Raw genomic sequence first — 16,023 nt, 5'->3', positions numbered from 1 at the left:
CAGCTGTCCCTGGACTTGGCCCTTTGGAAACCACAAAGCTGTACCACTCCAGTGGCCTTCAAGGAGCAGAGAAGTCAACAGGCTTCAGGCTGGCCAACCAGGACTGCCCTCTTCAAGTCTCAGGACCCCCAGTGGCCACCCTCCTCCAGATATCCACAACCTGGACCCTCCTGGCCGCCTCCTCCTCTAACCTCTTTTCTCTGGCTCCCAAATCACATTCTCTCCTGGTTCTCTACCAGGAGATCTCTGCTTGGGGGTGGCTGTTAGTACCATCTTTCTCCCCGCCCTTACATTTGGGTGCCTCCTGGGCCCTCTTCCTGTTTTCATACTCTCTTGATCTGAACCTGCCTGCCCCAAAGCCCGTCCATCCCTCACGAGGGGTGACACGCGCTAAAACAGTCTGCTAGGAGGCCACCCAGACACGCGTGTGAGGGGAGGGACGAGGGCCTCATCATTTCCCAGTCCTCAGAGTCTGGAAACCAGGGGCCCTGCACTCTCTCCCCCATCCCATCTCCAGCCGAGCCAGAAGCTCTCAGGACCCAGATTCCAGCCACCTGGCCTCTCACACGGCCTCCAGGGATCACTTGGGGTCATAGCGGGAAGTGCCAATTGCTTTCAGGAGCCTCCTGGGGCGGCCAGCCCACCCGCTGGGCCTCGGCGCAAATCTACATGCCCCATCCTGAGTCCCATGGATGTCCAGCTGTGTACTGGACATTTCCTGAACTCACTCTCAGGAGCATCTCACACTCAGCAGTTAAGGACAAGGGTCCTGAATCGCTTCTCTCTAAGCCCGCGGATGGTACCACTTGAGCTGGCCAAGTTGAAAACGTTCGATCTTTGTTACTCCTTCATGGTGGCCCCTGCATCATCCAGACGGCCACCAAGGCCTGTAGATTCTATGTCCAGAAGGACTTGAATCTCTGTCCTAGAACACATGCCTTGTACCCAGATTCTCTCTTCTTCCAGACCATTCCCCATGGTGCCAAGGAAGCATCTTCTCTTTAGACTTTGTTTATCTTTAATAAAACTTTGATCAGGTCTCAGCTTCTTAGCATGGCATTCAAGGCCGATGGTGATCCAGCCTGTCCTGCCCATCAAACACTCCATCCAGGCCTCTTAGCACCCGTGCCTTTGCTTCTGGGGTCCCTGCCTGGGGTCCTCCCTTCCTGCCTCTGTCTCTCAGCATCCTCTCTGGCCCCTTCCAGCCCAGGCTCCTCCTTTGTGCTACCCAGCAGGTTGTGCACCTGCCATGGAGTGTGACAAAGTGGTATCTGGGGTTACATACATGCCTCCCCACCCCACCCCCAACTCAGGGCACCACCCTTAGAGGGTCAAGCAGAGTCCTTTCTCTGTGTGTGTGTGTGTGTGTGTGTGTGTGTGTGTCTCCATTCAGGCGACCGCAGGTGGTTTAAGCTCTCTATGGAAGGAGAACGAAGGGGCTGAGAACAGCCAAGGTAGACAGACTCTAATGCCTTCTTCTGAATTGGCTTAAGCACAGGGGGAATCCCACATGTGGTAGAAGTCAGGGCGGCTGTGGGTCTGGGTAGGAGGGTGTGAAGGAAGGGGGACCCCGACGGCGCCATCATCGTTGGAAGTGGGGGGCTGTCATGGACCCGCCAAGCAGAGCCAAGTGGAGGCCGGTGTCCAGTGCCAAGAGAAAACCAAGCCATTCTCGCTTCTTTCTTCTCCAGATGGGAAGAGGGCGCCCCAGCTCAGACTGGGTCCCAGGGGGACAAAGGGACCTAGGAATTAAAACCCAGGTAGCTGGTTGAGGTCTGGGGGGTGTGCTGCTTGAGGGTGAACTGCTGGCACGGGGAGAGGCAAGACACCCCCTGCTTGCCCCCAGGCTGCTCTCCCTGAGAGCAAAATGAGTCCCTCTCCCCTTAGTCCCCCATGGCCTTCCATGCCTCCCCTTGAAAGCAAGATGGTGCATTGCCCTGGATCAGGGCAAGAGTTGGCCCCCAGCCTGAGGACTGGTCGCCTAAAACTGGCCCATCGGGACCCGTAATAGGAAGAAAGTGTGGTTTTAGACAACTTGAGAGGCACTGGTTGGCCAAAGCTGAGGCGATCCACTTGTACTCTTGGACAGCAGTCCGTGCGTGAGTGCGCGGGCATGCGTGTGTGTGTGTGTGTGTGTGTGTGTGAGAGAGAGAGAGAGTGTGTGTGTCACTGCGTGGGTGGGGGTGAGCGTGCCAGTGTGTGTGTGTCGGTGTGTGAGTGTGAGTGCATGTGTTTGCGTGTGAGAGTGGGGAGGTGATGTGAGTGTGTGTGTATGTGTGTCGGTGATCACTGTGCCGCTGCCTGCCGGCTCCCTGCCTCAGAGTTCCGCCCTGCAAGCCCATCCTTGTGGCGTCCTCTCAGCTGTAAGCTGATGGCCCCAGCGGAGCAGGACTGAGCGCCAGCCGCTGTCACATCCTCACCTCCCCCTGAGCCCCTTCCTGCCTCTCTGCACCACCCCACCCCCGAGTTTGGGTGCCAACTCCTGGCCAGGGGGTGATGTGCGGGGTGAGTGTGGGCACGGGCAGGCCTCCTGCAGGCCAAGAGACCACACCTCTCCCAAGGCACCCGCGCCTTCAGATCCCCAGGCCTCATGAGTCAGAGAGCTCTTCTCCTGGAATTATGCCAGGATCCCCTCCCTGGACCCCGTCGCAGCCTTCCACGTCCCCATCGAGACGCTCACACGTCCACAGCATTAGACCAGCACGGCATTTTGACAAGGAGGGTATCAAGTGAGCCTGTGAGGCTCGTGGGTTCCTTCCTAGTGGAAATAAGAACATTGTGATTCTGGGCCAAGAGCACAGTGGTGCTGAGGCCCAGCGCGTGGGCAAGCCGCCCCAGGAGGCTCCTGAAAGCTATTGGCACTTCCCTCTATGACCCCAGGTGATCCCTGGAGGCCGCGTGAGAGACCAGGTAGCTGGAATCTGGGTCCTGAGAGCTCTGGCTTGGCTGGAGATGAGACGGGGGAGAGAGTGCAGGGCCCCTGGTTTCCAGACTCTGAGGACTGGGAAATGATGAAACCCTCGTCTCTCCCCTCACACGCATGTCTGGGTGGCCTCCTAGCAGACTGTTTCAGCGCGTGTCGCCCCTCGTGGGGGATGCACAGGCTTTGGGGCAGGCAGATTCAGCTCAAGTTCTGTCCCTTTCTGGCTGTGGGAGCCTCAGGCTCTTAAGGGCTCTTCGCGGAGATTGTGATTGAATTCGGGCAAAGTGCCCAACACAGAGTGAGCGCTCCGTCAATGGTGGCTGCCAGAGCTGTGGTCGTTATCTGTTTTATTCTCTTTGTTACACGGTGGCCAGAGCGTCTGCTCTTTGGGAGAAGAAGCTGGCACCGAGGCCGGGTCCGGACCAGAGGCCCTCTGTGCCCCTGTGGCTTCCCGCCTGGCAGGGAGCACCAGGGTCTGCCGCCTCCAAGGGAGCTCAGGGGGCCAGCCCCCCTGTGTGAGGGCAGGGCAGCTGCAGGGCTCCATGGCGGATCCCCCCACACGTGGTTCTCTCTGCTCCGCGTCCTCCTCTCCCGATGCCCCTAAGGGCTGGATGCAGCCAGGAAGCGCGTGCATCTTCTGAGGTGGGAACCTGCCTCTTCTCCTACTTTTTTGTTCCTTTACCATGACGCCTGTTGCTCATAGGTACAAATCAAACGAAGAGTATGTATATGTGCGAGGCCGCGGCCGAGGGAAATATGTTTGTGAGGAGTGTGGAATTCGCTGCAAGAAGCCCAGCATGCTGAAGAAACACATCCGCACCCACACTGACGTCCGGCCCTATGTGTGCAAGCACTGTCACTTTGCTTTTAAAACCAAAGGTAAGAGACGGTCAGTGGGGCATTGGCCCTGCCTGCTGCAGGGAGCTCCCCTCTGGGAGCCCCAGCACAGAGCCCGGGGCCCGGACCTCTCTGCCTGGGGCCTGGGCACCCCCGACTCCTGGGCTCCCCAGTGACAGAGCAGCCGCCTCCAGACTGGGCAGTGGCACCCCTCGGCTGCCCTGCCCGTGCTCTTGGATCCCACACCGGCCCCTCCACCCTCCACCCTTGCGATTCCCACCACGGCCAGGCGGTGGCACTCTCCCACGCAGTTCCTGGTTTTGTATTTGATCTCATCACCCCTTCCTTCTGCATGTCTCCTTAGCCCTTTATCCACCGACCTGATGAGCTCCAGCATCCACACTGGTCACTGCCGCTCTTGAGTTTGGAAATCCATTCCACCCCGAGCCACTTAACACACTCGCATGGTCACCTCTCATGCCAGACTTTGCCCCTGCCTCCACCCCGCCTCACCACTCAGACCACGTTCCTGCTCCGTCCAGCTTCTCTGCAGCTCTTGACACAGGGCCGGGCTCTCCCCGACCCCCGAGTGGCAGCCCTGTCATTCCTGCCCAAGACACTGCACAGCAGGGTCAGCTCAGGCTCTGGCAGTCACCTGTGAAAGGAAGGAAGACTGGCCGGTGAGGGTACGCAACCAGAGCGCTGTGATGGGTGATGGGGGTGGCCGGGGCCACTGCAGCCACCCAGGACTCGGGTGTGGACCAGTGAATCTGTGTCCATGAGACTTGGACCGAGCTCTTCTCTGCTCCTTCCATTGGCTGCTCCCACAGGGCAGGCAGGAAAGGCATCGTAACCCGCTTCTTCCTTCCTGGTAGCTGAGCAGACTGAGGTGCCTCAGAGGGAAGCCTGGGGCTCTCGAACCCCTGGTGGCTTCAGCCTCTCGTGCTTTGCAGTTTCCTGGCTCAGGGTTGGGCACGAAGGTCCTGCCTTCTCCTTTGGGCAAGTCGGGGGCCTCCACACCAGGCCCCACCAGAGCCACGTGGTTTTTCAGTAGATGGAACTGGAGAGCTTTGACGCCTGTTGACCTTCCTTTTGTTGGTAAAGCTGCTCCCAGAAAGAGCAGTGGGCAGTGGCTCTGAGGAGGGCCCCTCCGGGTCTTTGAGCCTTCCTTACTTCCTCCTCCTCTTGCTGGCCCCTTCCGTTCTCTTGGTGCTAGGTCAGGGGGGCAGTTTATCTCATCCCCTCGCTCATGGCCCCCTCTCTGACCGGGTGCCCATCTCTGGTCTCCTGACCCCGTTAGACTGCCCTCCTCCGTCCACTCACCATCATTCTCAACTGGAGCTCAAACTTTCCCACCAAGGTTTTGGTTTGAATAGAGGTGGTCATGCTCCTTTCTCTCCCTGACCCTCTTCTTTCTTGGTGTCTCATCAGCAACATTCCAAAGGGCATTCAGAGAGAACTGATAGGCCTGGAGCCCTGCCATGTCCAGGACAGCTCACCTAGCATGCCTCGGTCCTGGTCGTGGGCTCTGTCCCACACACGCCCCCTACAACCCCACTTTCTCTGGCCTTAGGCGGCCAGTTGGGACTTTATGGTGGAGAGAGACGGGAATAATCCACCAACAGTTCACGTAACGGCCTTTGACTCTGAACACCAAAAACCTTTTTGTCCGAGCCCCACTTGACGGTGCAGAAAATGGGTCCCTCAAAACAGAAATGACTGTTAAAGCCAGAGCTGTAACTATAAGCCAGGACCCCTGCCTCCTGGGCATCACCCCACCACCTTCCTCTCTGTGAGCAGTTGCCCCCTTGTCTGGAAGGAGTGGCAAAATCAGGTGGCCAACCAGGTGGCCTCCAGAGTGGATCACAACTGCTGGCCCTATTCCTGGGGTGTGTCCAGGGGACCACACCTTTCTGTTCTCAGCATGAAGAGCCCAGTCCTGAGAGTGCCTCCCAGCCCAGGGCCATGAAGAGCTGCCCACCACCGTGGAGAACCGTCATGCTGCCACGTGAGACTGGAAGGACCCATGGGGCTGAGTTCCCAGCCTGAGCAGCCTCCCAGAGCAATCCCTATGCAATTCCCTCTGACTTTATTGAGAGGAAAGGCCTGGTCTTTTTCTGTCAGGTCTGAGAGAGACCTGGGTCCCTGGCAGGAACACCCCTTTTCCAGGACATTCCTGCATTGGAAGCCACATGCCATGCCGAGCTATCTGCTGTCCCTCCCGGGCTCCCTCTGAGCCAGCACACAGCCCTGGAGGGTCCAGAGCTCCTAACCTGAGGGGAGGGTCTGCAGGCCCTCTGAGTGCCCTAGGGGTGGAGCCTGGGGTGGAGCCCTGAAGGCCCCGCCCAGGAGGGTTTGCTCTCACCCTGTGATGGGGGGAGGGCTGAGCTCTCTGCAAATGCTCCTAGAGGCTTCTGGAAGATGACACCTTCCAGAGCCGGAGCAGTGAGCGCATCCGAAATCGTGGAATGTCAACCTCTGGGACTTAGAGGGGGGCCAGTAAGGGTGGTGGCAGGTGGAAGCAGAGCCAGCTCCCTCTTGGCTCTCTCTGAACGAGGCGGGGAGCGAGGGAAGCCGCAGGACCCTGACACTCCTGTGTCTCCCTGGAGTCATGGACCCTTCAGCCACCAGCCCAGATACCAAAGGCCCCCTCCTCTCAGGGCTCCTGCCTCCATACAGCTGCTTCCATCTCCTGCCTCCCCTCATCCTCGGGCTCGGTCCCAGCCAGGCGTGAGAGATGAGGCTGGGTCAGGTGGTCCTCAGGGCCCTCTGTCACCACCACCTGGCTGCACCCAGCCCAGGAGCCCTTCCTGTCTGTCTCCGTCTACCTGTCTGTGTCTCCGTCTCTGTGTTAGACATCGTGGCAGCAGCTCCAGCCCCTGGGCGCTAGCAAGGGGTTGTCTCAGTGGGTGCGGCCAGGAAAGGCCCACTGGGATGTCCCTGTGGGGGTCTGGGGTCCCATGTCATCTTCTCAGAAGGTTCCCAGAGGCCAGCAGAGTGGCTGTGCTGGGTACAGGCCGTTGCACCGATCGCCTCGGGACAGAGCTGGCAGTTTGGGACAGGCCTCAGGGACCGAGGGAGGGTGGTTGGTCAAAGCCCAAAGATGAATGGGGCAGACAGGGTCACCGGCTGATGCCCTCAGTGGAGGGTCTGCCTCTGTTCCAGACACCCATCATTTTCCATCCACTTGCCTTTCCTCCTTCATTCTAGGATTGTCGGGGTTTTGGTGGGGGGCTGGGACGACGGTGAGAAGCTGTGAACTCTGCTTGGCAAGCCCAGGCTCTGACCCTTGACAAGGAAATGGTGTCCAGGCCAAAGAAAGATACCCGAGGTGATTTGGTACACCTCACTCAATTCACGGAGGGGGAGGTAGGCCCACGGAGGGGAAACCAAAGAGGGCGCCGGATAACACTCAGGGCTGTGCACCCGCTCCTGTAACCCCGTGGCCTATCTGGGCAGCCACTCAGACTCCCACCTCCTCCCTGCAGCCTCCAAGGGCAGGGGCAGAGGAGAAGCTGGCGTCCAGGGCCTGCCTGGTGCCTTCTCTTGGGGGTTCCTGAGCCCAGCTGACTGGTAAAGCCAGCTACAACACAAGCATCATCTCAGCATCTCTCTCCTCCACACCCCCGTGACTGTGGCAGAGTCCCCCGGGTGCTGAATAAAGAGCGATTACTTGGTGTGGGGGCACACAGTATGGGAAGGAAGGAGGTTCCACGTGGCGGGCACTGCTGTCTGCCAGGCACACTCTGCTGTCACTCTACATGTTTCCTCATCAGCTCCTCCCAGCGTCCCCGAGAGGTAGGTATTACTTTACAGTTGCAGAAACTGGGGCTCAGAAGGTTAAGAAACTTGCCCAAGAGCACACAGCTAGCAGGTGGAAGAGCCCAGACTCAAACCCAAGGCCATCAAGCTGCTACACATGCTGGTTCTGTTCTTCCAGAGTAGAGCCAGCAATGTCTCTGGAGTCCTGAGACCTGGTTCCACGTGGGGCTCTGCACTGGCTAGCAGTGTGGCTTTGACTGGTTGGTTCGCCGTGTTGGTGAATGGGAGCCCTCCCACAGCATCCCGTCACCTGATAATCTCGTCTAATGGCATCAGCACCAGGGCCGGGAGTTAGAAGCAGGAAGACCCTGGGCCTGGTGGGCGTGGATTACATGGTCTGTGAGGTTCCTTCCAATACTTTGCTTCTGTGATGAGAAGAGCATTTCCCACTCATGGTTATTACGCACCCATTGTGTGCTCAGCATCTAACTTGGTTGAGTAGAGACCCGAACCTTCCAGGCAGAACAGGTACAACAATAATGTCATAGCCAGAATGAGTAGTGTGCATAGTCCCCTGGGGTCTGGGATAGTCAGGGGATGGCAGGCTGGTCTCAGAACCTCAGAGGATATTCAGTTTCTCTGGCCCGTGGAAGACCCCAGCTGCCTTTACCACCCCCTTGACGTCCTGCTCAGGCTTTGCCTGCTCACAACAGTGAGGGCAGAGGCCCACGATGTTGGACAGGGAATGTTGGGGACCCTCCGGCCCTGGAATGACTCTGGAAGTTATGTCTCTGCTCTCCATTTGGCCAGGAGTAGAAGATCCAGGTTTCTGTCTAGTTAAAGGAAGAAAATCTGACTTGGGAAGGATGGAGTCACAGACTAGGACTAAGGGAAGGATGGAGTCACAGCCTAGGACTAAGGGAAGGAAAGAGGAAAGAAAGAGCTTCTCTCCATCCTTGCCGCCCTAGACCTGCACACCTCAGGCAATCTCAGCTTAAGGTTCCCTTTACCCTCTCAACAAAACCCTAAGTTTCCTTAAAATTCTCAGAATGATTAAGAAGCACCCTTTGGTTCATCCACGGGCCCGCTCTCCCTATTCACCCATCTATCCACCCATCTATCCTCCTGTTTATCCATTTCTCCCATCCTCTCGTCCGAATAGTTTGCCTTCCTATCCATTTATCCTCCCATTTATTTTCTCATCTGTTCCCCCACCTCTCCCATTTGTCCTCCCCCCAATCCATCCTTCCATTCACCTGCCCATTCTTTTATCCTCCTGTTTGTCCTCCCATGCATTTGTGTGTGCTGCATCCACAGCCAGCTATTCTCCTACTCACCCATGCCTCCTCCTCTCCCATTCTCCATCCTCTCATATGTTTATTGATCCATTTTCCAGCTATCCTTCCATTTATTTTTATCCTCCGTCTGTCTATCCATCTGCTTATCCACTCATCCAGTATCCCATCCATCTGTCCAGCTCCTTCACGCTCATCCTGTTCATCACTCCATGTTTCCTCTTACCCACTTATCCATCCATCCATCCATCCATCCATCCATCCATCCATCCATCCATCTCTCTATGTGTCTGTTCTTGGAGTCCATTCTTCTCTCTTCCATCTATCTGCTCAAACTTGCTAACTGATAAGATTAGTGAGACAGAGCACGTGACTCAAGGAATTTACAATTTATTGTATGAACTACCATATGGAAATTCAGCAATCTACCGAGCAACAGTGAGCACATCGCAGTTTGGAGGTGATTGCTGAGCCCAAAGGAACGTCCTGAGGCATCTGGCCTGCATCCTTCTGGGGCAGACTGGAGGCCCTCTGCTGCTTCTTCATAGAGTGTGCCTGCCCACAGGGCTCTGTGGCCTGTGAAGTGCTGTGCGCACGTGGGGGAGAATCGGTGTGGCTATCTTTCCCCCGATTCCACAGAGCGGCCACCTCTGCTCTTCAGCCCACTGGGGACAGAGTCAGCCACACCCCGAGGGCTTCGTAGGCTTGGGGAGGGGCAGAGCCTTAGTTCGGCCTTCCCTGCACGCACCCCCCCCCCCCACCGGCCGTGTCTGCACGGCAGTGACCTTGGAGGCCCAGGAAGGGGACATGACTCTCTAAGGAAGTCAAGACTTGGGCTCCAGCCTTGTGGCCCCCAGGTCCGGGTCTAGCAGATTTCTCTACGCCTCTGCCCTCTCTCCATTTCTAATAGGAACTTTGTCCTGGTTCCTCTTCCCAAACCCTAAGATTCTTCCCTGTGGGCTGCCCTAACAGTGTCCTCAGCCAGAAGGGCGTCCTCAGTACCCATCCCCCATGCTGGGTTAATGGGAGCCCTGATCTCATCCCGGTACTTCCCTGATCTCATCCCGGTGCTTGAGATGGCCGGTAATCCTGTTTGATGAGTGTCACCAGCTCCTGGGCCCAGAGTTACATCAAAGGCAGGAAAAACGTATTGCACATGACTTGTCTTTTAATTTCTTTTTTGTTTGTTTCTTGAATCAGCATCTCACTTCTTCATTATACCCTTTGTCCCCTCACACCTCTCACCCACCCTACCCCAGCTCCTCAGTACCATCCTGCACGGGGTCTGTGGCTGCACATCCCACCTGAGCACCTGGGCGGAGGGATGTCCCAGCACCTGACAGCCAGGCGCCGCCCTGGGCCCCTGCCCTCCAGCCGAACCTGAGTCTGTTCTCATTCCTTTCCAGGGAATCTGACTAAGCATATGAAGTCGAAGGCCCACAGCAAAAAGTGCCAAGAGACGGGGGTGCTGGAGGAGCTGGAAGCCGAAGAAGGTAATGAATTGCCAACTCCCGCCTCCCCCTTCTCCTCCCGTCCCCCTCGCCCTCCCCTTGCTTTCTGTCCTCCTCTCCTCTGCTCCGCCTCCTCCTCTCCCTCTTCTGCGCCCTCTCCTCTAGTTTTCCCAACTGCAGGGAGACAGAGGTTAAATTCACAGGATGACCGCCCCCACCCCCTAGACTTTTACAGCGCGTGCTGGGAGCCTTAGCTGTGGTGCATTAAGGTCTGCCAGGCAGGTGGAGCGCCCGGCACCCCGTGGGTGCTCAGTGAATGTATGGTGAATACATTAACACATGAGTAATTACAGTCAACATTGATTGAGCACCCACTCTGTGTCAGGCATGCTCTAGACACGTGCCATGATTATCTTGGCAAATTCTCACGATGACGCTGTGAGGTACACACCCACACTCATACTTACACACTCTGGGCATGAGCCTGACACCCGGGCCTTTTAGAGCTAGAGGTTTTCAGACACACCTGACAGCCCCATGTCACCTCCCAATCCCATCCCCTGTCCCAGCACCGCACCCTGACCTAGTCCCCCGTTAGCAAGATTAGAGCCACATTAGAGTCAGTTTCTGAGAAGACAAGGCAGTGTGTGTGGCTGCGCCCTGCCCAGCCTCAGCATCCAGGGAGGAGGCCAGAGGGGCTTTTTTGGCAGGTAGATGAGCGGCCAGAGGTATTCCTCCTGCACTGGGCAAACCTTTGACCAGATTCCCTAAAATCAGAATCAAGAATTACAGTGTGACAAGGAGAGGTGTGTGTGTCTGTGTCTCGTTTGTTTTTGTTTTTCTGATTTGGGAATGTATCTACAATCTTACAAAAGAGTTAGGTCACATTTCCTCTTAGGTGAAATAAATCACCTTTATTGAACAGAACACAGTGAACTTGGGGCTGTACCCCCGAAAATGAGGATGTGGGGTTACCATTCTTATCAAAAAAGCACATCAGGCCATTTACAGATGTCTCACTGAGTGCTCGTAACTGTGGTAGAAACTTGTGTTGCCCCGTTTTCAGTTGAAGACATTTAGTAAAGCTCAAACAGGTAAAGGCAGTTGCCCGAGGTCAGACAAAAACGCTGGCTGCAGTGCCTGGTGGGCTGGATGGGGCAGCTGCACCCAAGCCCAGAGCCCTCCCTGGGTGGGAGGCGGGCATTCCGACTAGCACTGCACCGGGGGTCCACTGAGGGACCCTGAGCTGTCCCTGCCCCTCTCCCAGCTTCATTTTCCCAATGAGGCCAAAAAGGATGACCTTATTTAAGAATGAAATCAATGCATTCATTCCAGAAATAATTACTGAGCACCAGACCCGTTCTAAGACCTGTTTTAGGTGCTAGAGATTCTGCAATGAATAAAACATAGTTCCTGTTCTCGGGAAGCCTGCTTTCTAGAGGGGGGCTGGGCAATGAACAAATGCGGAATAGGGCAAGGGTGATGAGTAGGAAGCAAAACATCCGTGAGGGGCTGGGAAGCGTGGGGAGTGGCCTCCCTGTTCAGTGGTGTGAACAGAGAACATGAGGCGAGGTGTCAGGAAGCCAAGTGGGGCCTGGAGAAGGGCTCTCCCTGCAAAGGGAACAGCAGGAGCAGAGCCCCTGAGGGCCAGAGTCGGGCGGAGATGAAGTCTGAGAGAGCCGTGGCTGTGAAGGCCAAGGGATGGACTTGGCCGCCTGCTGGAGCAACGCCCTCTACCGTTCCCTGATTCTGTATGCAGAGGATGGCCGGTAGGGGGCGCGGCTGGAGGCAGTGATCCAGGCTGAGCACGTGTTGGACTTGGGTGGGCCGAGGAAGGTGGGGAGACGTGGTCGGATTCTGGATACATTCCGCAAGTAGAGCCGAAGGGGTTTGCTGACGTAGTGGGGCGGGGGGCGGGGAAGCATGAGGGAAAAAAATAGCCAAGGATGACTCCGAGGTTTATGGCCTAAGAAACTGGAAGGATGGAGTTGCCACTTCCTGCGATGCGGAAGGCTCGGGGAGGAGCTTGTCTGTTAGTCGCGAAGTGACGGTTGGGAGCACAGCTTAGGAACCACTGCCTACGGGTGGCCGGGCGGGCGCCGCAGCCCCGCCCCTGAGGTTGAGGAGGTTGAGCACCAGCGCCACCGTGTGGCCAGACCCCCTCGGCGCCCCAGCGCGCTTCATTCCTCCGGTCCCAGGCCACAGAAAGGTGGAGCTTTGTGGAGCCTTGACAGTGAGGGGCGTTGGAAATGGGCCGTCGGCCTGGGGCATCCCATAGAGCCCTGAGCGAGTCCAGAATGTGGGGGGCTTAGCGAACCCTGTGCTGGGCAAGGGACCCTTGGCTTCCATCACTCCTGCTGGGTGCCTGGGGCAGGCCACCGGCCCTCTCTGCCCTTCAACTTCCTCATCTGTAAAAAGGGACTTTAGGATCCTTCCTGGTGAATATCAGAAGCCGCTGGTCCTGACTCTGACTAGTAGCACTACCCCTCTGACCTTCAACTGCAAGATGAGATGCTCTCATTGCTGCCTGTCTGCTGAGGTTGTGAGGTACTTGGGATGAGACTAGCTAAGGTTTATTGGGTACTTACTAGGTCTCAGACCCTCACGATCCTGCCAGCAGCTTCATGAGGTGGCTTTTATTAGTCTTACTCACATTTTACAGACAAGGAAACTGAATACAGAGAGAAAGACTAAATTATTCAACATTATACAGCAAGGAAGGGGTGGAACTAAGGTTCAAACCCAGACCATTTCCTGCTTCTCAATGCATAAAAACATTTTTAAACTGGCGGTGTCATAATGCAAGGGTTGTAAACCTTAGTCCTGGACTCTCTGGGTGATCTTGGGGATCACTTGCCTGCTCTGGGCCTGGATTTCTCCACATGTAAATGAGAGGTGAGGCGAGGTGAGCTCCGGGGCCCCTGCTAAAGTCTTAGGCGGGAAAGTAAATGCGTGGGGCAAAACCTCGAGATGTTTTGCAACCCCTCGCCATCCCTACTCCTTTACCAATCCCCAGTCCCTTCCCCACTCTCCCTGTTCTGCTCCTGGCTGCCAGGAGGCCATGCCCTTGGCCCCATGGCCCTCCCTTCACCTGCCAGCTCCAGCTCCACCCCATAGTTTTTGACCTACATCTTCTTGAATGCCGACTGCCATCCATTGCATGCATCTTACTGCTGTGCGTTGAGCTGTTTGGAAGCACAAGTGCTGGGCTTTCTACCCCCAGGGCAGCTCTGCATGGTGGGGTCCAGAAGCCTGGTTGCACCAGTGGCCTGAGTCAGCTTGTGTGTCCAGCTCTCTTGGTCAGTAGTTGAGTGGGTACTGACATGAGCTTAGTGTTGGGCCAGCAGGACCCAAACCCTCAGGAGCCTGCCAGGTGGGCTAGATGTTAGCGGAGTTCCCCTGGAGTCCTGATTGCTGCCGATTTCATAGATCCCCAAACTAGGCCTGTGTCCTGTTAGCGGTGACCCAGCTGGTTGGGCTGCCCCACCAAAAGCCAGAGCAGGAGGCTGGTATTTCAGGGCTCCATTATCCGCCAGCTGGGAGCACCAGGGGTTCTGCAAAGACAGTACCTCCTCTGGACATGAGTGGCTAGGATGAGGCCCTGCTCTGCAGCCAGCCTGAGGCCAGCTTAGCCAAACCCCCAGAGAGGCCAGGGCCTGCCACCTGCCAGATACCATTGTATCAGCCAGCAGCAGCCTAGCCGCAGTGGCAGACGTGTATGTAAACTGACCTTGCCCAGTGCTGCTGGACTGTCCAGCAAGGCTGCTGTGTCCCAGAGTAATAGATTTCTTCATGGATGTATTAAGAGTGACTATAATTATTTGAGTCCTTGCTGTGTGTCAGAAGTGTCTTTCCTCTGCCTAGCAAACCCTGTGAGGTGAGACTGTCAAGTTCATTTGACAGAGGGGGAGACTGAGGCACAATCGGGTGACTTAACTTGCTCATGGTGGAGCCAGCACTGAAACACTAATGAAAAAAAAAACAAAGAAAAGACCTATCTTGTTTGCTACGGTTCAATCCCAGCCCTACTACTTACCTTACCTGGACAAGCGACTTCAACTCTCTCACCTTGGTTCCCCGCCTGTAACGTGAAGATAAGAATAGTGCCGACCTGGCGGGATTATTTGAGGATAAGTGACTTGACACCCGTAGGCCCTAGAACTGAACCTGGCACATGGTAGATACAAGGTAATTTTTGCTGTGGTTATTTACAAAGCGTTCCCATCCTCTCCACGATCTTGTGCCATTGCTGTGGCTGTCAGGCCCAGTTTGCAGACTGGGACTCTGGGGCTTAGAGCAGAGCAGCCTGGGGCTGGCTCTGACCTCAGGTCTCCTGTGTCTGCCCCTCAGAAACAAGCGATGACCCGTTCCAGGACTCGGAAGGGCGAGAGGGCACGGAGGCCGTGGCGGAGCACCAGTTTTCAGACCTGGACGACTCGGACTCAGACTCGGACCTGGACGAAGATGAGGATGAGGACGAGGAGGAGAGCCAGGACGAGCCATCAGGACCGTCCTCGGAGGCACCCCCGCCCGGCCCGCCAGCCACGCTGCCGGCAGACTCCTCACCTGTTCAGGGCCCCCAGCCCCCAGATGCCACCTCTGGCAGCCAGGCCACCAGGAGCAGCTCAGTCTCAGAAGCCGAGCGCTTGGCAGCCGGCAGCTGCTCCGTGTCCAGCCAAAGCATCCTGTGCCTCCCCCGGCTGGGACCGGCCCCACCGGGCCCCATGGAGAAGGACACAGGCTCGGCCCTGAGCTCCAAGGCCGTGTCCCCAAGAAGGCCATGGTCCCCGAGCAAAGAAGCAGGCAGCCGCCCACCACTCGCCCAAAAACACTCACTAACCAAAAGCGACTCGTCTCCCCAGCGACATTCACCGGCCCGAGAGCCACTGGCCTCGGCCCCGAGCCCACCTGGCCCCCAGACAGGCCCTCTCCCCCGTGGGTCTCCGAGACTCGAGCTGTCTCCTCTCAGCCCCCACCCCCTGGGTAGGGAACTGCCCCCCGAATGTGAGGGCGCCACAGACCCAGGCCCGCACAGACACTCGCCCACGAGGAGATGGTCTCCAGGCCAGGCCGAGTCACCGCCACAGTCAGCGCTGCCAGGGAAGTGGGCCTTGGTGGGGCCGGGCAGCCCCTCGGCGGGCGAGCGTGGCCCAGGCTCAGGGCTGGCCCCAAGGGCTCTCTACCCACCCGCGCCTCTACCTCACAAGCTTCTCGGCAGAAGCCCAGCGGAGACCTGCACCTCCACGTGGGTGAGTTCCCGTCTCCGGGGTGGCTGGGCCGCTCTTCGCCAGCAGGTGGGGGGCTGTAAGCTCACACCTCCCTGAGGCCTCAGACCTGGAGCTACACCCCTGCCAGCTCAGCGGTTACCAAGAAGACGTGTACTGGGCACCTCCTATGCCAGGCACTGTGCCGGGTGCCTGAAACCAGTTAGTTTAGTGTCCGAAGCAGCAGAGCACGGACTCTGGAGCTGGACTACCCAGGATTAAAACCAGGTTCTGCCACTTATGAGCTGTGTGGCCTTGGATGTGAGTGTAAATACTTGTGCCATTTCCTCCCCCTGCACCCCCATCCCCATCCCCACGTATTCTTTGAGCAGATGGCAGAGCTCAACCAAAATCATCACATCTCCAGCATGACTGCCACCAGCACCCTCAGAGTCACTGCAGCCAACACCATCCTTGTCATACCATCAGCACTGTCACTGTCACATCACCACTGCCATCTGCCATCATTACACTCCAGCCACCCCATCAGC

At 57.0% G+C, this 16,023-nt stretch overlaps 1 protein-coding gene across 5 annotated transcripts in view; it reads left to right on the top strand.

Annotated features, from left to right (window-relative positions):
* Positions 1-16,023, top strand: part of HIVEP3 (HIVEP zinc finger 3) — a 60,982-nt gene that overhangs the window by 39,520 nt on the left and 5,439 nt on the right. For all 5 annotated transcript variants that reach the window (XR_008616656.1, XR_008616655.1, XR_008616654.1 and 2 more), the window contains exons 3-5: positions 3,627-3,802; positions 10,224-10,310; positions 14,619-15,517. Coding sequence is in view for 2 of the 5 variants with exons in the window: in XM_024125653.3 (XP_023981421.1) it covers positions 3,627-3,802; positions 10,224-10,310; positions 14,619-15,517 (1,162 nt within the window). In the remaining 3 variants the exon portion in view is untranslated. The remainder of the gene's footprint in view (positions 1-3,626; positions 3,803-10,223; positions 10,311-14,618; positions 15,518-16,023) is intronic.

Source organism: Physeter macrocephalus, unplaced genomic scaffold (genome assembly GCF_002837175.3).
Source record: "Physeter macrocephalus isolate SW-GA unplaced genomic scaffold, ASM283717v5 random_327, whole genome shotgun sequence".
Classification (NCBI taxonomy): Eukaryota; Metazoa; Chordata; class Mammalia; order Artiodactyla; family Physeteridae; genus Physeter; species Physeter macrocephalus.
This window is presented reverse-complemented; position numbering and strand designations above follow the sequence as displayed.